The sequence below is a fragment of the Onychomys torridus genome, chromosome 7, assembly GCF_903995425.1.
Source record: "Onychomys torridus chromosome 7, mOncTor1.1, whole genome shotgun sequence".
NCBI lineage: Eukaryota > Metazoa > Chordata > Mammalia > Rodentia > Cricetidae > Onychomys > Onychomys torridus.
The window spans coordinates 44,733,687-44,757,664 of record NC_050449.1 but is presented as its reverse complement, the minus strand read 5'-3'; the positions used below and the strand labels follow the sequence as shown (position 1 = coordinate 44,757,664).

Genomic DNA, 23,978 nt, shown 5'->3' with positions numbered 1-23,978 from the left:
TTTGTTTTGTTTTGTTTTCAAAGTTGGTTGTAGGTGGAGTAGATCAGTCTCCCCTGCCTCACTCCCTCTCTAACCACAGACACACCACATGTAAGCATCCTGCTCCTCCTCAGCCCTGTCCCCCATCACTCACTGACTGTCCCTACCCACCCTGATAGCCCTGTCCCACCCCCTCTCACCAGCCCGGAGACATCTGCTTAGACTAGCCAAGGCCCAGAAGAGCAAACAAACAAAATTGTGGGATGTGAGAGCATCTGTCCATGGCCAATTCAGCAGGGAGGTACTGGTGGCTTTGGTCTACCTGTGGGACCCCATGCATTTTAGAATGGCAGGGGGGTAAGTGATCTTAGGACAGATCTATAATGCTACTGCAACCAGAAATCAAAGTCACCTAAGAGAGGGTCACTTCTCTAATACTGTGACACCAAAGGGAAACTCAGAGCTGCAGACTTGGTGACGTTCAGTATAAGGTTCTGTTCCTAATATTGCTATAATTTCCCCCTCCAGAGTAAGAAGACTGGAAGAAGAAATAAGAAAGGAGGAAAATAGAATGGGAGGGAGATGGAGGGAAGGAAGAACGGAGGAAGGAAGGAATACAATTCAGCTTTGGGTAGAAAGGTACCTATGAAAGAGCCACTTCAAACAGACAGGAGTCAAGGCTCCATCTGAATGCATTCTGAATCTCAGTTTCCAGGGAAAGGGCTGGTAGGTGCAAGGCAGCCCTAAAAGCCCTCCACAGAGAGGGTGTGGTTCAGCTCATATGTGTTGCTTTCCTCTTCCTCCAGAAGCAGCTTGTCAATGGTCAGGGAACTGATGGCTCTTCTGGGGTCATCCATGTCCTGAAGGACTGGCTCTGAGATAGAGATGGGAAGCTGGACAAACTGGGGCCCAGGCAGGGCTGGGGCTGGAGGTTGGTACTGCAGACCAGAGGTGGGCAGTGTGGAAAGGGGCTGAGGCCACGGGAAATAGGTGAGGGGTGCCTGGTGCTCTGGGCCCTCTAGCTGGGGCCCCACGGTGGGCGTAGCAGTGCTTCTTGGCTGTGATGGGAAAATACAGGACCAATGGTTAGCAGAACTGGGGTGCCCACCTCACATTACACCCACCCTGCTGTTACTGATGTTTCACTTAATGGGCTCCACCTCCTCCTGCTCAGTCTCCTAGAAGGGAGAGCCTGACAAGTTTGAACAGTGTCCTTCTCTCTTCTAAATGTATGCTCAAACAACTTCCCAACTTGAAAGCTTTACTTTTTCATGAAAGGGGATGTGGAAAATGATGAGGTAATGTCACTGAGTAAATCAGAGGTTTTACAGATTTCATTCAATATGAAATATACTCCAATTTCAGAAATCTTAAGTTGTGCAAAATACAAGCTTGATAAATGATGAGACTGTCTCATAGCCTTGTAGCTGATTCTTTTTTTTTTTTACTCCAAATGTTTATTTATTTTTTAAATTATATTTGTGTTTTAATTTTACATATCCGGCTGATATGTAGCTGATTCTTAAAGATGACCACTATCTAACCCAGACAGAAAGGTGACATTGGACCCACAAGCAGCTTTGACATCCTTAGGTCCCCATAGGTCAACATAGTTCCCCCTCAGCTCTTGCCCTTCTAGTATTGACGGGTATAGGAAGTCCAGCTTTCCTGTGGCATGGCAGCATTGTTGTGTTGGCAAGTGTGGCCCCTTCCTGCTATTGCCTAACACATGTACCTGCTCAACCCCCTCTGCGCTGCTCCCTGCGGTGGGGCGGGGTGCTATGCTCCTCTACAAACCATACATCACATTCACACAGCAACTACTTAGACAAACCTCAAGTCAACAAGACAGGGCCTACATTCTTACTACTTTTCCACAGCTGAGAAAAGCAGATGGATAAGGAAATTAATTCTCTGCGTGGACAGATGCAAGACAGACCCAAACCTCTCCTTTCTCTCCCCATTCCCCCCTGTCATCTCTTCAGCTGCCACTGCATCTTAAAAGTAAACTGCTAGAGTCATTTAGGGAAGAATTTTCATCAGCCTCCTGAGGAGTTTGTCACAACATGGATCTTGATCCCAGAGATTTGGAGTCGGGCTTGGGATTCTGCAAGTCCAGTCAGACCTCACAGGATGCTATGTGGCTAGTGTAGGGACTACAGTTTGAGTAGCAAGGCTTCAGGAAGTTTCTGTATTTGAACAATGGAGCTGGTGACCCTCAACATGTAAGCTAGTGTGTATATCTACTGCCCACAGTTTCTTCTCTTTCAATGCAAGCACATGCTCCCTAACTTGCCCTCTTGAAGCTAGGTAGGACCTGGAAAAACCTTACTACTTCCATTATTTCAAAAATCCAAATGGAAATTATCCCTTTGGGACACCTCTATACAGGTCAACTGTAACTGCTGGGTCCTTGCCAGGGGATAGAATTGCAGCTCTTATCTCTGCTGACCAGGGGTGCTGAGCCGGCAGCTCAAGCAAGCTTTGATGAGCTAATTTACAAAATGACAAAACAAATTATTTCTTAATAAATACAGTTTGTTTGATACACAGACCCTTTCAAAGTGGAAGGCGGGGATGATGGACAAGGATAACTAATGAAAAGAATCTTCAGTAATGAGATGGCTGGGAAGTCCTGTGTCCTCTACCCCAGGCCTGCTGCTATGGAAATGAGCTGCCTGGGGAAGGTGCTGAATTAACTCTTTCCTATTCACTCTCATCAAGATCCACCCCCACTCAGGAGGTTCCAGCTCTACTACCCACAGCCCCAGAGTGGAGCTGGTCACCAGTAGGTCAGCTAGCTCACTGGCTTCCTAGACCTTTTCTCCCCACAAACACTTAAGGGATCCCCATTCTTTTGGACGTACAAGGGCGAAGCATACAAAACTGTAACTCCTTTCCTCCACTCTTCAAGGATGGGAGGACTTCCTATTCTATCTGGCACTAAAAGGCAGTCATTTGTTGACACAGCTGGCAGACTATGGCCATGAGGCTAACAACTAACATTTATGGCATGCTATCTGCATGCTAAGCATAGTCCCATATGTACCAGTTCATTTGATCCCAATAATCAACATCTTGTTAGTATCACCCATCTTTCCCATTTTATACATGAGGGCACTGCATTCAGAGATGTCGAAGTACTAAGCACAGAGCTACTAAGTAAAAGGGAAAGAGTGTTGAACATTATGGTGACAAATGAAAAAAAGCTCCCACAGGAGGTCTGACCCAAAAGTAGTTCCTTAATGAGTAGTATCAATTTTTGCTCAGCCTGGAAGCCTTATAGCAGTTCCCATTACTAAGTGTACTACTCCCTAGGTTATAGGTTATCTGGACTGACAGGAACCCAGACCCTACACAGATCTCACCTATAACCCCATCTGCTAAAATCCTCACTCATGGAGACCCACTGCTTTCAGAGTAGCTGGGGAGGTTTGGACAGGGGTAAAGGATATGACGATACAAGCACACAATGTCTTTGTGGAGGATAGATACTTTCAGCCAATAGGAATAGGAGCAAGTCACCCTGGAAAATGCAGTGAACTTGGTTGACCCGGTAATCATGGGACTCAACAGCCAAGAAAATCAAGGGTTTTCTCAACAGGTGTTATTAGCATGGGTAGATGGAGCTCTGCATTTGTGTGACATACCGTGACATTAGTAATGAGTGGCGGAGAAGCATAGGTCAGCACCGAGGAGGGTCCCACCACTGTGTAGCTGGGGCACACAGGCTGCACATACATGTCAGCTGAGTAGGGGCAGCTGACAGCTTCATGGGACACATACTCCGTGTAGGGTGTCCATGGAGTCAAGGGCTGAAGGGTGGCTGGGGCAGGTTGGGAGAGCCAGCCAGCACACAATGTCCCCTCCTCTGTCACTGTGGAAGCAGAAACCTCCATGTCAAGGCAGGAAGGACCTGTTGGGAAAAAGGAAATTACAGAGCTGCAGGCTTTACCAGAGAGGTTCTCCAAAGACACAGAAACTGTAGAGAAGAGCTCTTACCCACTGTGCTGTAGGTTGCCAGGGGTTGGTGGGGCAGCACCACCTAGAACAGGGACAAGAAGATCAGAATGGGTATTTATCTATCTGTCGCAAGCCCTCTGCAGGAACTCCCAGGGGCCCAGGACAGGAGAATCACAGGGGGGAGTCTCCCACCCCACACCCCAACCATCACCACCTGCATTTTTGAGGGATTTGTGTTTTGATTTAGCAAGAAGGCTGAGCAATTAGAGGAACTTTCTGAATTCCCAACTTACACCAGGGTGCATATCCCTCAAGCCTTATCAATAGATATCTCCTCCCTATGGATAAAAGCAAGAAGCCCCACTATTCCCCTGACCACCCTGAGGAACCACCAGCTAAGTGCATCCAGGGTCCACCTTCTCCATGTAATCTGCTGTGTTCATGCCCCATGGATGTTTCAGGAATCAGGGAAGAATACTCTCATATTATCCCCCTGGCTACCCTGACAAATTCAACTGCATGCACACCCACACGAGCACACACACACACACACACACACACACACACACACACACACACACACACACACACACACACACCGCACATACACACACACACACACACACTGCACACACACACACACACACACACACACACACACACACACACACACTGCCCCACAGCAGCCCCTCACCGCAGTAGGTGGGCCAGCTGTCCCACTGCTGGCATGGCCACGCTTTCTCCTTAGTAGCTCCTTCACTGGCTCCTTGACTCGAACACCCTGGTATGGCCGTGGTGGGGCAGGAGCTTGCTCTGGAGCTGTGGCTGTAAAGAGGAGTGTCACTGGAACCCCTGGCCCTTCTTAAATGCCCCCAACCACAAGTGCCCATATCTTCTAGTGCCCAGCTCTCTAAGTTGTACTTCACAGGGAAAGTCTCTGTGAGGCTTCCTAGAGTATTTCTCCCAAGACTCCTTCTGCCCCCAAACTTTCTGGGGCTCTACTATATCCAAATATTTAAGCCCTGTCTCCTTTGTCTAAAAGCGACAGGGCTTCCCTATGGGCTCAGAACCCCATTTTTCTGGCCCCTTTGCATGATACATAAACTGGCTCCAACAAGAAGGCCTAGTTACACTCCTCAGCATGGCCTTGCATGTTTCACCTCTCTATCTTCATTGTTATTTCTGACAGCCAGAATTCTGATTCTGGGACTACTTCTCTGACCCCTCAAGACCATGGAATTCCTACATCCACCTCTCCAACACATCTAGAGCTGATGGCATTCACGTAAGTAGCAGTAAAGGGTGACAATCAGACCAAGAACTCTTGAGTCAGGTATAGCTGGATTCAAATCTCATCTCAGTCACAATCTAGCTATGAGGTCCTCTGAAGTAATTCAATTTCTCTGAGCTTCTTAATCCATAGTTTCTTATCAGATGGAGGTTGGTCAGAGTAACTTGGTGTAGTACATAAAAAGTAAGGTATATATATATCATATCAAATCAGGTCCAGAACAAGCATTTAGCAAACAGGGTTTTATTTGTTTTCCTGTCTATTTGTTTTGTTAGTGCTGTGGATATGACCAAGAGCCTTAGACATGCTAGGCAAGTGTTCTGCCACTGATCTATATCCTCTACCTCCAAAATTCAATAAATTCACAGCCTGCTAGGTAATGATTAGTTATTCTTGTTGGCGTGAGTTTAAAATGCTTGCAACATGATTATAAACTTCTCAAGATAGTGTGCCTCATTCATGCTTCCTCAAGTGGCAGACATGCCTAAACTCTCTATAATCTTAGTCCTGGCTGCTTGTTAACTAATCAGCTGGGTGATGCTTTTAAAAGTAGTTCCTTTTATCATTCTCTCAACTCTCCTTTAGGGTTCATGGACTGAAAACAATTATGTGTCTGCTGGGTCCTTGGTGATCCTCAGTTCATATGAGACAAACTCCCAATGCTGATTCACAAATCCTAGAGTTGGGTGTCCACCTGCTGCTGGGAGAATGTTTCCTTTCCCTTTTGTCAAAAAAAAAAAAAAAAAAAAAAAGTCCTAGACTTCAAAGCATCAACCAAACCCAAGCCAGGGCATAGGGCTTTCCCTTGCCTAGGAGATCAGAGACAACCTATCCACACAGATGGAAAGGCCCATGGAGGGCAGACCAAGATCTAGGTCAACCAAGATCAAGAAGCAATGGTCTCTGGAACTCACACAAGGAGCCCATTATCCTCCACTGATAAGGGTCCAGGGACCCAGGCTTTGTATCAAAAGGCCCGGAAGCCTGGGTATCTGTTCAACCCGGATCCATAGGGCTGCCTTGACTGAACTTTGTTCAGTAAACACCCAGCTGATACCGATAACAACTTGTGCTTCACTCTGCCCAAGACCTCCCACAGAGCTCCTGGGCTCTCAGCCCCAGCATAGTCTGGTCTTAAAGGCCAGTAGGCAAAGAAGTCATGCAGAGCCAGAAAGCAGAGGGGAAGTGAGCTCCAGAGGCAGACAGTGAGAGTCAGGACCTTCTCAGATCCTCAGACTATGCTAGCTTCTAACCATGATGCAGAATCAACTAGAAACTGATGCAAAATACAGATACCCCTGGAATGGAGGGATCCACTTAAGCCAAGGAGTCTGTATATATAAAAATATCTATAGTGTTTCTGAAGATGACTGAATTTGGAGCTTTGATGCTTCATCAGTGACTTAACACTAGAGCTGCTCCATAGCATCCCTGTAAGAGATGATCCTCATGTCAGCGTCTCTGTGATAAAAAGGGAATCTCTACTCCCACATGCATTTTTCCAAAAGGTTTCTGGACACATGTGGATGTACATGTGGCCCCTGCTCATGTGGGTTGTAAAATGTAGCAGAGAAAATGAGCAATAAAATACCTACCAAGGAGGTGGGCTGACATAAGAGTGTATATCATGAAGAGCCAGCATAGTATTTGTGCCCTGAGACCACCTTCATCTTTGTTCAAAACAGCAATAATAGACTTAAGAGTCAAAAATACCTGCATTCAAATATGGGCCATCACTTATAAGGAGAAATTTTCCAGAGTTATGTAATAACTCTATGCTGTGGGATGTCTTTCTGTACACTGTGAATACACGTTGCTCTGATTGGTTGATAAATAAAGTTACATTGGCCTATGGCAGGGCAGGATGGAGCCAGATGGGAAAATCCAAGGGAGATAGTGAGAGGAGAAAGGAAAGGCAGGGGAGATGCCATCCTGCCATCCAGAGAGGCATGTAATGGCACACAGGTAATGCCACGGAACATGTGGTGACATATAGATTAATAGAAATAGGCTGAGTTGAGTTATAAGAGCTAGCTGGCAAGAAGCTTGAGCCATAGGCCATGGCCATATAGTCTGAAAATAATATAAGTCTCTGTGTGTTTACGTGGGTCTGAGCAGCTGCAGGACCAGGTGGGACATAGAAAAACTTCCAGCTACAACTCTAGGCCTCAATTTCCTTATCTGTTAAATGGGGACATGTTTTAACTTCTTGGTGACATGTTCTTAGCCTGCAATCTTCCTTCTGAGTATATCACTCCTGCACAATCACTGCTTGCACACCTTGTCTACATAACAATGTTGAGTGCCACACACAGATGCAAGTGTGTATGCACTGACAGACAGGAAAGCATCTCTGCCTCTGCCTCATTCTGCTCCCCTTTCTCAGAATCATTCATGACCACATCAGCTTTCTTCACTCAATCTCTGCTGACCTCCTCATAGGTTTCTTTCCATTCCTTAGGCACAGAGCCTAACCTGAGGTACTTTACTCTCAGAAAAAAAAAAAAAAATGAGGTTTGGGTCAAAGGAGTGAGAAAGTCTAAGTAGTACAGTCACCCTCTGAATTCACTGGGGAAACAATACACAGCCCAGATCAGAGACAGGAGTGAGGCTCATGTTCCTCTGATTTGCAAGTACAATTCTGGGGGAGGGCCTAGAGGCCTCCAGGTCCCATTCCTCTCTGGTCCTACTTCCTCTCTGGAACTGGATACAACATGTACTTTGCTAGAAAGGAACTAGCTTGGTACTTCCAGATCTTGTGAAGTTAGGATTTCCTGGCCCCTGTTGCTTTAAAATCTAAGAACCAAGAAAGCTTTGGGGAGATTCTGTAAAGACAGTGTACCACCTTTTCATGTCTGGATCCCACAGAATTAAAAGATGTGTCCTGGCATAACATAGAAGTCCTGGTCTAGTTCAGCTGGGACACTCCCCCAGCTCTGTGTCTGTAGCTAGCTGACAAGGAATCTCGTAACTGACTCTACCTGAGCAGGCAAGAGTGGGGTTGCTTCTGAGTTGTCTCTGCAAAGCGCTGTGAAATATCAGAAGCCAAAGCATTGAGACATCTCCCTGGGAAGCTCAATAGACAAGAGTTCTTGCAAACTGACACTAATCTACAGAAAGTAACAAGCAGCACAATTCCCCAGTAAACACAGTGACATCAACTGCTACCTGCACCAGAACTGAGCCCACTATGGAAATTTTTAAGAAGAAAAGAACTTTGTCCAAAGTAACCATTACCTTGGCTTGGGGCTGCTGAGTCCTTGAACTGATCCAACTTTCCAATAACTGCACTGAAATAGTTCATGAATTTTTAAACAAAATATTAACATAATCTAAAATAGCAATTTTAAGATAGTATCTATAGAAAGTAAAGTAGAAACTGAAATAATACTGTACCCAAAGAGAAGAGAAAAGTCCAGACTAGTAATAATCAGAGTCTAATAATTCATGAGTCACACTGTAGCTCTGGGCAGCACACTAGTAAAGATTGAAACCTTCTCACTGTTCCTCTTGTGAGGTGAAGACCCCTTGAGCTTCTGTGTGCTTGAAAAATCCATCACAATGAAAAAATTAGTCCACCTGAACATGAACCTCTGGGAATCTTTTTGGACAGGACTTCATCCTGCCTTTCTTTACTATTGACTATCAGTTGCCAGTGGTATTCCAGGAAGGAAGAAAGTTTGAAAAGCCTAGTTGATAGCAAAACCCAAACATTTGGTCACAGAGAGAGCTTCCTTTTTCCAAAATGAGTAGTACAAGATCTGAAGATGGAAATAGTCAGCAGGGGGCATTTCACTTCCCCCACCACACACCCAGACAGGCTGCACATCACAAAAAGAAGAGTCCTGAGGCTGCCATTTCAGACAAAGGTGCACAGCATGATGGTTTGAAGCCAACAGGTTACAGCCACAGCCCCCTGGATGCACAATGCCTCAGTGTTCATGCTCCACCAAGCTAAGAGAACACAGGCTCCTACTGAGTTAAATAAGCATGACACTCTGGTTTTCTCAATGAAGGCAACAATAAAATCTCACTAATGAAATATGCAAAATCATCAGCACCTATTTATTTAATAACCCCATACAAACCACAGCATACATGTTACACATGCTAAGGAGCCAGTAGCCAGGTCCTAGTCATCAGTAACTTGTCTTTCAGTATAGCTTTAAAAGAGCCCATGTCAAATAGGTGTTTTCCAAGAAAAGACCCTTGCTTCAGCCATTGAGATTTCCCGTGGGTTATCAGGCCAACCAGCTAGCTCTGTTCTAAAAAACTATGTAATATATGGGTTAAACACAGATTTACATTACCAGGAAACCATAGAACAGGTGTTCTCACATCTATAGGAGCCTTTCCATGCCAGCTTGACAGACTGTTCAAGCTTCAAAACTCACAACTAGTCAGACCTCAAGGCTACAGCCACATGGGCCACTTTGAAAGATTAAAAAAAGCCACCTAGATGAGAAGGTCACAAGACACATACTAGCACATATGACACTCTGAATCACTCCCAGTAACCACTGTGAATGTTTTCTTTCTCTGCTGGCGTTCAATATTATCAAAAAGAAAATAGAACTCATTAAGGAGAAAGCCAACTAATACTCTCTTCACTTGTAGCAAAACCAAAGCAAATAATTGAACAATAGGACTTCAAGCCTGGGGCTAATGAACTTGCCCTAGCTTCTACTGAAAACAAAATCTGAAAAGTTGCTGACACTTTAATGTGAAGAGTCTTATTTATGTTGGTGGCCTGAGATAGCTGAGGTCTTCTGGGAAACATGAGCTCAGGTAGGCCACAGGCTTGTTCACATTCTTTTCGGAAATGCTACTGCAGGTGCTCTTAACGTGAAGTTCTCAAAGTTTTCACATTTGCTATTTTCATTTATGGACAATGGCTGATTTTTTTTTCCAAACAGGAAGAGAGACTTTGTTCTTTGACCAGAGAGACTTGACATACTAAAGAAAGATTTTCCTGCCCAATTTACACCAAATTTCCTTTTTTTAAAATGTAAGTCAACAAAAAGATCCTGCATATATGTAAATGTGGGCTTTCTAATCACTAATGCTTGAACCAGGAGACTCCACAGATGGGCATAATAAACATTCCATTTATACATTCTATCAATCTAGCTAATACTCAAAGCAGAGTAAAAAAATAGAGGATGTGAAAGGGGCAAGGGTAGGGATGTGACTGTATAAAAGTTGTTTAGAAGATCTGAAAGAAAACAGAACTTTACTTGAATTATGATATGATATTGCATGTAAGGCTGCTGGTACAGTCAGGGAGGAAACAGAAATGTCTCTATCAAGAGATCCCAAAAATGGTGGTTGAGTCTGGCTAAGTCAGAGAAGAGGAAAGAATCAGTGGTTTTCTTCCTCTCCCTGAGATTCCGCCCCCCCCCCCCCAAGAAGCACATTCCTCCCCCATTGGTCCTGCAGTGTTCAACCATCAGCCACAGGTGAGCTCACTGGGGAAAGCTCCAGGAGAGCTATAATAACGCTATAGTAACTGAGAAAGTCCTTAAACTTGGACAGGGCAAAACAAGGCAGGTGATGACTAGCCACCTGATATTGTCTGATGCTGCCTAGGGTGACTGCAGTCATAGAACACCAGACCTCAGACCAAAAGTTACCCAATAAGGATATGTTGCTGTCTCAAGGAAGCCATAGAAACCACAGCATGAACACCTAGGGTGATCCCAACAGGCATTCCTCCATTGCATTAGATGTAAAAAGAAAACTCATTTACACACAGCCCATTCTGACTTACCAAACTTCTGCCTAGGGTGTTTCTTCAGGGAGGTTTTGAATTATAGGTATCCCACCCCATGACCTCAGGCAAAGCCAGCCAGCAGGTCTCTGGTGTGGAGTCTTCTGTGTGGCGAGGTTCCTTGACTCTCTTCTCACGTACGCTACTGTCCAGGATTCCTTTCCCCTGAGGCCCACTGCTCCTTCTATGCCACCTATCCACCCTCTTTCCAAATCTACTGTGGAGTAGCAGGTGCAGAAAGCTGCTGTGGATACCTTTGTATGTACACCCATTTGATGCTGAATGAATGGGTGGCAATAGTCTGTGTGTTTCCAGGTCATAATCTTAACTCCCAGAAATTCTGAAATCCTCACCTATATTTTCATGAAGTTCTGTGGTATAGTCCTCAGAGCCTCTGACACAAATAATGTTGTGGGAGGCTGCGCTACAGCCTCTGAAACAAACAAAAGATGTAGTTTACTTCCCTTCCCTTCTACCGATGAAGAGGGTGACACTTAGATATATTCAATAAATTGTCCAAGGACTGTATTCATCAGTAGAGGTGTTATCAACCAAATCCAAGACCTCTGATTCCAACATAGCCCATTTTTGCCTCACCACGTACCTTCTTCTTGCCTCTATATGTCCCATTTACTTTTCTCTATGTGGCATTGAAGGTCAGTCATCTAAAGGTCCCTAAGCCACCATAACCCTCTTTCCTCCAGTTTAAATACTGGCTTGGACCACATGATCTTGTCTCTCTTGATGGCCATTTTCCAAAGAAAATGGTGGTTTCCAGGTAATAGAGCCCTCCACAAGAAACTTGCCAAAAAGTCTACTCACATGAGGAGTGACAAGAACCGAGAGACTCGATTCCTGGCAACGTTTTATTTTGGGTATTTTTCTACTGAAATGACAGCAGATAGGTCCACCTGAAAAACCAGCTGCATCTGCCCGCCTTTTATAGAAACTAGGGTCACCAGAGCAGAAAGGGTTCCTATCTCAGATACACCACATCTCTGATTCAGGGTCAAGACCAAGAGACATCTGGTAGACCGTTTATCTAGCAAATACTTGTTGAGCAGATCAAACTAGGTCCCTGCCCTTGGGAACTTGCAGTCTACTCAGGTGGGATATGCAGACTTTAATGAAACAATCACACAAGCAAATCTAGAATTACAAGCTGTGATGAAGCTATTTCCGCTTCAGAACTGAAGAGTTCTGACTTCTGCTTCCACCTGACTTAGTAAGGCTTGAATGGGCAGCAAGATGTCTCTAGGGGCTGTGTAAAGAGGAGCAAGGCAAGAAGCATGACGGGCAGTTCTCTCTTCAGTGTAGAAACAGACCTCGGGTCAGTGGCTTGAGCCATACCATGAGTAGGAGTTAGAGAATGAGTCTCAGCCAAGACACTCAAAGGTGACAGACCCTAGGAGAACCCTCAGAATGTTTTTCTAATTGCTGTCTGCCCTTGGCTGATTAGCCCCACTGCCTCATTATAAGATGAAAGTCAGCCATGTGGTGGTGCATGCCTTTAATCCCAGCACTCGGGAGGCAGAGGCAGGCAGATCTCTGTGAGTTTGAGGCCAGCCTGGGCTACAGAGTGAGTTCCAGGACAGGCTCCAAAGTGACACAGAGAAACCCTGTCTCAAAAAAAACAAAAACAAAAACAAAAACAACAACAACAACAACAAAACCAAAAAAATGAAAGTCATCTAGATTCAGTCTCAAGTGTTAATTTCTTTTAATTTTTCTTGTGTATGCATGTCTATGAAGGATACAGGGGGTAAATATGTGTGTGTAGGTACACACCAGAGGTTAACCTACATGTCATCTATTGATTCAGCTAGGCTGACTAGCCAGGGGATCCTGTCTTGTCTCAACCTTCCTAGCACTGGGATGACATGCACATGCCACCATGCCAGTTGTGGGGATCAAATTTGGTACTCATATTAGCATGGCAAGAACTTTACCAACTGAACTAGCTCCCCAGCCCTTACGTGTCACTTTCTGAGACTCAAATTTGCAGTGACTTTTGAGTCAGTGTAGAGTTACCCTTGGTGAAATCATAGACCACCCCCATGTAGGGTGGACCTATTTCAATTGAAAGGGGAAGAAAAGTCCAGTGTCATGCAAAGTTCCTTTGCACTGAGATACAGTGGAGTACTGGTTAGTACCTGGCAGACCTAGTGTGGAAAGCTTGCTACATGGCTTATTACTTGTGTGACCCTTAGCAAATAATTCAATTGTATAAGCCTCAGTTTCTCCACCTGTAAAACGAGAACAATATTGTCTGTCTCAAAGGGCTATCATGAAGATTACGTACGGACTGACACATGTAGGGTATAATAATAGGTGCCAATAAAAAGCCACTATATCTTGTTGCATGCTGAGACTAAATGTCTGCACATACCCAGGACCTTGCTACCTACAAAGCCTATCTCCCTTTGTCTTTATCATGATCCTGGAAGTCACCTGCAAGTATTGGGCCTCAAGTCCTCAAGGAAAGCCTTATAGAGGAGACTGAGAAGCCAAGGATGGAAAGGGGTTGACCAAACAACAACCCTGAACAGGAGACAAAAGCCTGGCATTGGCTTTTGTAAAAATTGTGCAGGCAAAGCATATTTCTGTCTTCAAAAGCCACCAGACAAGTGGGCTGCTAGTATATTTAAGGGCTTTTAAAGCTGCCTCTGAGAATAAATACAATGGACGTTTTTGAGTGCTAGCAATCAGGTGAAAGACAAAGTACAATGGCATGCCCTTGTCATGACCTCAGATGCTAGCCACCTCTTAAGGAATCTGTGTCTCTAAAACAGCAGGGACATGGGCACAGCTGAGGCTGGGTTGTGGATATTCCTTCAGTGGGTCTAGATAACTAGGAACACATATCACATGTGAAGTGTGTATGTGGCTATGTATACAACATGGAATACAAATCTAGATGGTATAGAGGTTGTATCAGCTGTTAGAGCAAGGCAGATTCCTGGCTCACATATTGGACATTACCTCAACTTCACAGAGAGCAGCAGCCTCAAAGCAGAATGTGTGTGTGTGTGTGTGTGTGTGTGTGTGTGTGTGTGTGTGTGTGTGTATCTGTCTGTCTGTGTGTGTCTGTGTCTGTGTCTGTGTGTATGTGTCAGTGTATGTAATGGCCTAACCTGAGAACACATGACCATCAATCCCACATTAAACCTACCCAACCTACTGCCAACCTAAATTCTATAGGGAAGCAACTCCACCAGGAGGGATACAGCAGACAGGATTCATTTTATTTATTAAATAATGATCTGAATCTAGAATTATTGACTCTATCTGATATGGGTCAGGAAGAAAATCTGTGGCTAGGCAGCTTGAAGAGGCAGATGGATACTCAGGCATTAGCGTCTTGACTTAAACAATACCTAGTTTTAGATTTTCAAAGCTAAAGAGAGTCTTACAAAAAGAAATTGATTTTTTTTCATGAGATCCTTGGTAAGGACTACTCTTTTCAAGGATGCAGCAGGGGTTATATTTAACGGTCAGGTCCGACTGCCCAGTATCAAAGCTCATGAGTAGTAAGGTTTTGGTCCACATGTAAAAATAGTCCTGGTAACTGCCTCATGAAGAAAAACGTAACTTGTAGTAGAGATGAGCTTTTTTTGACAATTCTCAGGTTTACTAACCAGAGACTCCAATGATCTGAGAGACTACTTTATGAGGGATGCTGGAAGAGTGGTTATTAGAATATCAAATCCGAGAAATATGTCACTAAGTCATTTTTTAAAGAAATTTCCTCCTCCCATATTCACAAGAAACCCACATGACCTTCACAGCTGCAAAGCTTCATGAAAATTGAGACAATATGCTTCCCAGTGACTCATTCTGTATGCCAAGAACCTGTGACTAGCCATCAGGGCCCTGGATCAAAGGAGTACGAAATTGGTTAGAACCCTTAAGAACCCTAGGACAAGATTAAGATGCCAGGCAAGAAAATCAGGACATAACAAGCAAGCCAAGCTCTGGGCATGCCCAACCCAGAGATACTTCATCTTGACATTGATGTTAGGATCCCACAAGACGTTTTATTTGAAGAGTGACTATCAACAACATTTATGTGCATAAGCCTAGACATCCTTGGATTTTTATTCCAATGCTAAGATGCTACAATATTTCCCAGAATCTAAGCAATGAACCTGATTATCATTACATGTCGTTCATGATCTACAAACGTCCCATGGCATCATCACTGATCCCATCTTCCCATTTGCTGGAGATAATTTATTTCATTGCTTCATTTCTCTAGGAGTTCCATCACTAGATTGGATGCCTAGATGAGTACACACAAGCATAGCATAATGAAATGAGGGTTGACTTTCTTTCTACACTTTTCTTTCTGAGCTGATATTAAAACTTTTCATTTTAAACACCTTTTTTCTCTCCTTTCTTTTTCAGCATCTCAACATTTGTCATTCCTAGGAGGTTTTAAGAATCTTTATTATCATCTCCCTTCTCAGTAAAAACTTGATTCTTTCTAATAGATTAAAAGGTAATTGAGCTCTCCTGAAGGGTGGTCAACTCCTTTTGGGCACTGGCACCTAGTCTGAGAATGATTCTGGCTTATGAGTCTTTGGCTACCAGCTTTTCCCAGAAAGTACTACTAATGAAACCATTACTAAGAAAATGAGGCAACACATTGTTGTTTCGGTTTTCAGTATCATCGGTGCTATTTCTTGACCATTTCAAGTGTTGTTCTCCTCACCACCAACTTATAAATACCTCAGTCAAAACTTGTGAATTAAAAAGCAAACACAAGTATATGTCCCACACTGCCTGATGAAGGTCGTAAGGAAGTCATGGACAAATGGGAATGAAACTGATCAGCTTAGCCATCAGCATTGACCCTGACCCCAGGTCCTGTTATTCAGTACAGGACCATGAATGTTCACCCTGCCATTTCACAGGTATTGTCAAACTCACAGACTGTAATCTATAGTTAGCCTGCATGACTTCTGCCCTTAGCTAGAGAAAAATGATAACAGTAACAACTACTTATTGGGTGTTTACTTACTGCCAATCGTGGTAGTAAACACCCACCACAGCCCATGAAGGAAGAACCACATCCTTGGTGTATACAGAAAGAGACAAAACTTACCAGAACCACAACCAGTAAGGCATAGATCTCAAACTCATATCTGCTTGACCCTGAAGCTGATCTTTAAACTCCTACAAGCAAACAAAGCAGCAATATCCCTTTATGGCTCTAAATAAAACCCCACTTGCCAGAGCTTTCTCTCCAATAAGTCAATACATTGTAAATAAATCCTGAAGGTCTGAGCAACTGTCTGTGGGCTGCTGTATTTTATCTCACTGTTGGCCTTTACCTAACATGGAAAGCATTTGGCTTTCACCAAATGTATCTCCTAAGCTCTAGGAGGTAGCACAGCTTGGTGGCAGGAGACACGGCAGCTGAGCAAGTCAATATTTTGGGTCTGCTTTAGATGAATTTTATCTCATAGGTGAGTTACTAATATAATATTTAAGCTTCAGTTTCTTCATCAAGGAAGAACATCTTATAACAGGACCCACATCATGGCATTTTTATGAGAAGTAGATGAAAGAGCACAAAGTGTGTCAAAGACTGACATTGTCACATCCAATTCCTGCTTGTTTCTTCCTTTTAAACAGCCCTTGCACCAGCAATATGCCCATCTAAACAATTGCGTTCTTCTCTCCTGTGGATGGAGTGCCCATGAGATTGTCTGTTAGGAGAAAGGACAGTAATGAGGAAGATGTATTTCTTTTTCTTTCCCCAGTTCTCCTTTCAAGATTTGATGACCATCAATGTGGTGGCTCAAGTTACAATGACAATCTGGGAATTTTGAGGACAAAAGTCAAAGGCCGAAGACATCAGAACAGAAAGACAAAACAAGCCAGAATATTGTTGACAGTGCAGAGGCTCCCACATTGTCCTGGGAAGCCTACTATGAACTTCTTTTATGTGATAAGTACAGTCCAGAATCTCACCTATTGTGTTACATCTCTATACTAGAAACCAAATGTCACCCAAACTGATCCAACAGAGAATTCATATTCTAAGTGGCACCAAGTAAGTGCCCTATACTCCACAGTTGCCATTTAACACTATCAGAAGGACTGAGCACTTTCTGTTAATACTAGTACAGAGACCATCCATTTCAACTACCAGTACTAGTTCAAGACCTGCACATTAAAATCATCTAGTAAGAAGAAATCTACTCTTAACTCCTTAATCTCTAGAAGTTCCCCTATCAGATTGGAAGTACAGTACGCACAAATATATGTAAACATAGAGTAATGAAAAGATGATTGAAACATGTTCCTATTTCTAACTCTTTCGCCTCTCTCCTCTCTTTTCTATCTCAACATTTCCCAGGCCTAGAAAGTTTAAACTATTTGTTCTAATATTTCCTAGTTCAAGTTGTGCTATGAAATGGGTATCATGTACTGCCATAACCCATGAAGGGAAAACTATATCTTAATGGATAATTCCTGTTCCTGGGGCAGAACTAGAAGCTCTGGGTTGAGACTGAGGTATCAATATTCCTTAAATCTGTTCTAAAACATCCTAGTATATAGCCAATGTTGAAAAGAACCGCTCCTTTCTATTGACTTAAGAACCTTTGTTTTGGGTTGGGGATTTAGCTCAGTGGTAGAGCACTTGCCTAGCAAGCGCAAGGCCCTGGGTTCGATCCTTAGCTCAAAAAGGAAAGAAAAAAAAAAAAAGAACCTTTGTTTTAAAATACGTTTTTTTTTTTTTAAAAAAAATAGGGACATTAAAAAAAACTCAGTGATTAGAGCCTGAGTTGAGTCTCTTAGCTAGGAAAAGACTAGTTCCACAGTGGTTAGATAGCTGGCTAAAAGGTCCCAAGCCTGTTTGTCTGTAGATTGGGAAATATAATCCATAAATCATTAATGCAAGAGTAATGCCTCTGTTCACAGCCTCATACTTCCAAGGCACAGGGCCTTTGGAGGAGGTTCTTTCATCCAAGGCATCTCTTATCAAGAAGTTATTCCTAAAAATGAGAAAATTACAATAGTTACTAAGGATGCCATAAAGAGAAAGTTATCCTAACAATCATAATCAATTACCCAACTTTGGTTTGGTTAGCTAGCAAGAGAAATTAGTGAACTTCTTCATTTAGCTGGAAATTAAACTACTGTAGGAAATTCAGAGTGGGGTGACCTGATATGCCTACTTTATATTGGAAAGTTAAAAGCAAACATTTGCAGAATTTCTTAATGAATCAAACATCCACACTTTTAGTGAACAAGTGTAGACAACCTCGATCCTTTTTTCCCTTCTTCATAAAAGAATAGATTTTAATACATGAGTAGAAGGACCATTTTAAATACTTCTGAGTTGGTGAATATTAAGAATTAGGGGATACATATTTGACATCTTTCTTTAGTAAATACAGGAAGACAAGGAAAATGTTTGCCATGAAAATCATTTGCTCTTTCACCAATTAAACTGCATTCTTGTGTTGTGGAACACTGTTTCTGGGAACAACTAGCATGGTTGTTCCCATTTCAATAAGAGCACCTATGAGAATCCATGAGACATTCACAAGGCTGAGCCTGTTCAGTCTACCATAGAAGCAAAGGTAGGAAAAATCATTAGACCCTCACCTGATCAGGCCACTCACTCATTCCTGGCCCTGACCTTCCAGCTCTATATCATTCTTTCCCGGTGAGGATTAGTTTCAGGGGCTACTAGAGTAAATTTCGAAGCAATAAAGGGCTAACTCAAGGGAGCTCCATTTCTGCAGATTTAGGGAAGTCATTACCCAGGCTAGAGTAGGAATTTTTGGTGATACAGATATTTGGGGGTCACCCATGCTTTTGTAAATAAGCCATATAAACTCATAATTTCACCAACGTACACTTGGGTAGAACTGTGACTTTGGTTTGCCATTGGTTCTTAGTCAGGGCTTATTAGACATCTATTCATATCTCCCTGGGTAAAGACAATGCAACAGCCTGAGAGATGTGTATCTTCCCCAGTCTACCCCCACTTTGCCTGCATAAGGAACCTGTGAATTTACATCTCTCCTTCGGATCCCTCTTGTCGTTAGCAGTAAGAACTCAGTGCATAAGCTTGGGAAGGGAAGGTCTTTACTGAGCTCATTAAGCAAGGCTGTGTCATATAATGGAAACATGAGAGGTTGTCTACATAGTTTAAATTACTTCCTGCTATAAATATATCTGAATTTATGCATGAGATTTCCAAGTTTCAAAAATTACATGTATACCTCTTAGTCTCTTTACCCTAAAAAAATATATTTAGTGGAACCCTAGGGTAAATCCTAAAAGTAGATCTCACTATTAGTGAGAATTACGAGTTCCTAATTTAACTGTTAAACCTCTCTGATCTGTTCCAGATGTTTGACAAAGGCACATGGGCAAAATGATTTGGTAATAACTAGTTCCTGTTCCTAAGGTGCCCCTTGACTTAACTACAATGGAGACATGGCCAGGTCCATGGGATCTGAGACAAACAGTCAATGTAAAGAAAAATCAGTTAACACTGCTTTCACTATCACCCAGATCTTTCCCTAATACAAGAAACAACGATAAAAATCTCATCTTCCAATTTTTCCCCTTTCTAACAAGTGATAATTGAATTTATTATACATTGTTCCATCACTTCTAGGAAGATTTTTCATCAATTAGATTTTTTTGTCATTAACAAACTATCGACTGATGGGGAAATGAATGGGATGGAGATGCATGATGTGAAAGACACAAAGAATAAATAAAAAGAAAGTTAAAAAAACTATTGAATGAATTGATTGCATGCTTTATCTACCATTGTATAGCTTTATCTAATGCTATACAAGCCCAAGATATTGAGTAACCTGGTGAAATGAATGCCTCAAGTACCAGCTGGGCATCTAAGTCAAGAGGTGAGCAAACTTCTTCTATAAAGAGCCAGATAGGCCCATACAGTAACATTAACAGCTATACAACTCTGCTGCTATAGCAAAAGTAGCCCTGCAGAATATGCCAATCAAGAAACATAGCTGTGTTCTAATAAAACTTTATTTACCAAATGAGACAATAAGCCTGATTTGGCACACAAGCCATCTTAGCACACTTGTGTTTTACACTTTTGAAAAATGTTGCTAGACTCTATTACCCAAAAATATTTTGCCTGAAACTCTTTGAAGCATAGGAAAAGATATATGGGAGGGGAGTTAGCATAGCCTGAAGTGTCAGATAGGCTCCTGGGACATTAAGAAGAAGGAGGGCATTATGACCACTGTGGCTGCTTATTGGACACACGAGTTCCACTTTGTCTACATTCTTTTTTTCCTAAGTTCAACCTTTCAATAAAAATTTACAACTAGATAAAATAATCTTCAGATTCTTGAAACTTTTATCAGAGTTTAAAATATGGCCTTGAACACATTTTCCACTCATGTCATACTGGCCACTTCCATTTGAAAACGTGTGGGTCAAATTGTTTGAGAAGTTAATATTTCACACTTAAGTGAGTCAGTGCCTTGCTGAATTCAGCCTCTAAAACAGAGACCTGGTGCATGCTGTGATGGCACAGTGTGATTTTATAGCATTTTCTTGATTTTTGTTTTGTCACTTTAAGCAAACTTATGGTTTTAAAAGTTGCCAGACAGCTGGCATGTTAACTCACGTGAAATTTAATTGTTACAGTTACATTTTATAATGGAGTGTTTTCTCTATCTTCAAATTTTAATGGCAATCATTGTAAGAATTGTGTCAACAGAAGTTTAGCAAAGGAAGGGACATGTGGGTGGCAAGCAGATAAGAACAAAGTAGAATGACACATATGTATGAAGATACCATGATGAAACACATTACTTTGTATATTAATCTATTTTTTTTAATTTAGCAGAAGAAGAGCAAACTTTATGGAAACTGCTTAAATACAAAATATAATGTCCTATAACCAATGGTTAACTAAACCCCAAGCTGATGTCCCCAGCATGTACTGACAGTATTGGCCAGAGGCAGGTACATGCTCTCCTTTAATCCTCACAATGTCTTTGTGAGGCAGGCATTTAAATGCCAGTGTTAAGAAGAGGTGAGATTTCTCAGTTGGAGAGTCAACTGTCAGAGTCAACCCTGTCTCAGCCCAGGGCTCAAGCTGTTTCAGGCTGTTTGTACTATGCTGCCCTAGTTGGGATATGTCAGATATCATCTACATGAGCTAGGGAGGACCAGGCCAGAGTCTGAGGAGAAGGTCTACAGATGGACCAACCTCTTTATCCAGGGCTGAGACCTCAAGGAGGTCTACATCTCCATGTCAACAGGTCTGACTTTGTCCCACTGTTCTCCCACCTTAACTACTGTAGCCTGTGTTCACCACGAGTCCACTAACAGGAGTCCATGAACCAAGCAGCGAGGAGGGACCACATGCACTAGGATTGTTTTCTTAACTCTTTCCTAACCCTGGGTACAGTCATTTCAGCTCATGCCTGAAGGGTGTTTTCTGAAAAAAGAAAGTGCCATTTCAGCATTCCTACTGTCTGATTGCAAAGCCTGCCCTCTCAGTCTCTTTGATTCTAAGTGGGCTGATGGCACTGCCTTGATTTTACTGGTTTTCCCATGAGTCTTAGCCACTCAGGTGACTCGGGTCCAGGGTAAAGGGATAAGTCTGGTGTGCAAGGCCTTTCCTCATTTCCTTCAAGGCCCCAAAGGACAGTTGACAAGAATTTTTACTTATACTCATCTGAGCACACTTCAGTTATGACACTGGCGAACTCTCAGTGTGGTCACTGTTCTACTGTATTCTGGTCTACTCGGCTGGCCCCAGCAGTATGAGCAGGAAGCAAGCCCTCCAACAACTCAAAAAAAAAAAAAAAATCTGTTCATTTCTTATAAGGCACAGGAGAAGGGAAATACAGTGGGTAACAACAATGGGAGGCCATGGCAGCTTTTTCTCTGTAGGGAAGCAGCCCATACCTCTGGGGCTAATGCCAAGTCAGAGCAATTGGCATCATTCTTGTGGCACCATCAGCTTATTAAGAGCTGCTATACACAGTGGGATTATTTTTACCCCCATTTTAAATATGCAAACTCTAAGAGGTTTTGTTTTGTTTTTTTAAATGAATGTGCTCATACAGAACTCTAAGCAAGAAGGCATTAAAAGGCACTCGAAAGGCCCCAGACCCATCTGCCTACATCCTTATAGCATTTCCAATGATGCTGGCTGCCACTCCGCTTCCAGAAGGATAAGGTTTTGCTCTGGTCACCTTCTGGTATGAGTCCCATGCTACCCAAACTAGAAGAGGTGGTTAAAACTCTCAAACCCAAATTAAAGATCATGTTTTTATTTTGAAAAATGAAATCTTGCTGATATCAATGATAGGACTTTGTAAACTGTGAATTGTTTAAATTGCTCCTCTGCGTCACCTATGAATAACAAAATCAATTCCAGAGAACTTGAGGTTGAGAAATAAAGAAAACAGTGAGTTGTTGATAATGAGACTATGTCACATTTTAATCAATGAAGCGGTATTTTCGGATTTTTTTAAAATAAAACCCTCCAAAATGTCTTTTTCTTTTAATCTGTATTATCATGTAAGTTTGATTGAGGAATGGTATACTTAAACTAATGAAAGGCATTTTAAGGAATTAATCATCTTACAAAGAAAAATAGGAAAATTGTTTGATAATAGCTCTTACTTAAGGAAGTACGGAACTGACTCTTAACAAGGTTCAACTTTTGCGAGACTATTCAGTTGACTTTGTTTACCTCATAAAAGGAATGTTGTAGATAATGTCTGTGTGGCTTCCATTATCAATAATACCCGATTATTTTCAATCCACAGAACGGAAAATACAGTTCACAGTTGTTCCATTCAACTCCAGGGATAAAAATCAAGGTCAAAGATAAGGCCACGGGCCCTTTGCAGTGGAACAGAAAGCTACCCATGCCACAGAATAAGGAAGAGAATGAATAGAGCCTGGAGGGAAGCAGGAAAAGCTGCTTCATACAACTGGGCTCCCATCGCATCCCAACACATGCACAGAAGGGAGCCACCTTTGGCAGAATTCAGCTAGAAAGAGACCCAGAGATCTAAACAACAAGCTGAAGAGCCGGTGTCCATGCAAGCAAAGGCTCTCACGTGAAGAACTGCTCCAAACCCATATCATATGTGGTTTCCGTCTCATGAATCATAAACTGCCCTTTCCCACCTCGGTGATTCATGCACAGAACCGGAGATGCAATGAGCTGTCCCACCTTGGGACACTCGTTCGTTCCCCCAGGTTGGAAAATGAGCATCACCACTGACAGGCTTGTTTTGCCAGCAAGCTCCATCTCACCCACCTCAGCCCTCCATGCTCCCTGGGCCCTGAACCTAGACCCTGCGCTCCCATCACCACCAATGGCTCTCCATTCCTGGCCCCTGCCTCTGCTTACTTGACTCTGACAGCCACAACCAAACCACTTACATTTTTGCCAGAGCATGGCCTGTGACAGGATGTTGCCTTTTCTCTTTGAAGCAGACAGTTTGGCTTCTTTAATGTGACTGGGTGTGCTTTCCTCCTGTGGAACCACCGTTTACTCTGAGGCTGTTTCTTCAGCTTTTTAAAGGCCTGCGTTCCCGCTGAGTGCGGCCACGTCATCACATCCTCCCACCTCAGACAGGGCTGTGCTCTGTCTTCAGCAGCACTGCCTGTCACCCCACTGTGTGCACCCCCAAAAGCCCTTACTAGCTGAAGAGTGTTTTACACACAGAGCCAGACAGCTGTGACAAAACACCACACAGCACAGGAAGCCATTGCCATGTGCACACAGCCAAAGAGAGCCGTGCAACTATAGAGTGTGCAACCATAGAGTGTGAGGGCTGGTATGGATACAAAGAGTAGACTATGAGGTCAAGGGTCAGAGCTCCTTATGCGATTGGGGGTCCAAAAGACAATCTAGAAAACAATGAGCTTTCTCTGGCACTCACATACAGTTCCACACTGCCAGGCCTTTTACAGGACTCACCT

At 43.0% G+C, this 23,978-nt stretch overlaps 1 protein-coding gene across 1 annotated transcript; it reads right to left on the bottom strand.

Moving 5' to 3' along the window:
* Positions 1-343: 343 nt before the first annotated feature.
* Positions 344-23,541, bottom strand: Pou2af1 (POU class 2 homeobox associating factor 1). Its single transcript, XM_036191855.1, has 5 exons — positions 23,436-23,541; positions 4,637-4,767; positions 3,982-4,024; positions 3,630-3,895; positions 344-1,037 (listed from the first exon to the last, which is right to left on the bottom strand). Exons 1-5 carry the CDS (start codon positions 23,449-23,451, stop codon positions 723-725), a joined length of 771 nt encoding a protein of 256 aa, XP_036047748.1. The 5' UTR covers positions 23,452-23,541; the 3' UTR covers positions 344-722.
* Positions 23,542-23,978: the final 437 nt, after the last annotated feature.

What these genes read in the sequence shown, in the direction of transcription:
- Pou2af1 (XM_036191855.1), bottom strand. An exon ending in CAGCTGGCCCACCTACTGCG is followed by an intron (nt 4,025 to 4,636) that starts GTGAGGGGCTGC and finishes TCCCTGTTCTAG; the next exon opens with GTGGTGCTGCCCCACCAACC. An exon ending in GGCAACCTACAGCACAGTGG is followed by an intron (nt 3,896 to 3,981) that starts GTAAGAGCTCTT and finishes TTTTCCCAACAG; the next exon opens with GTCCTTCCTGCCTTGACATG.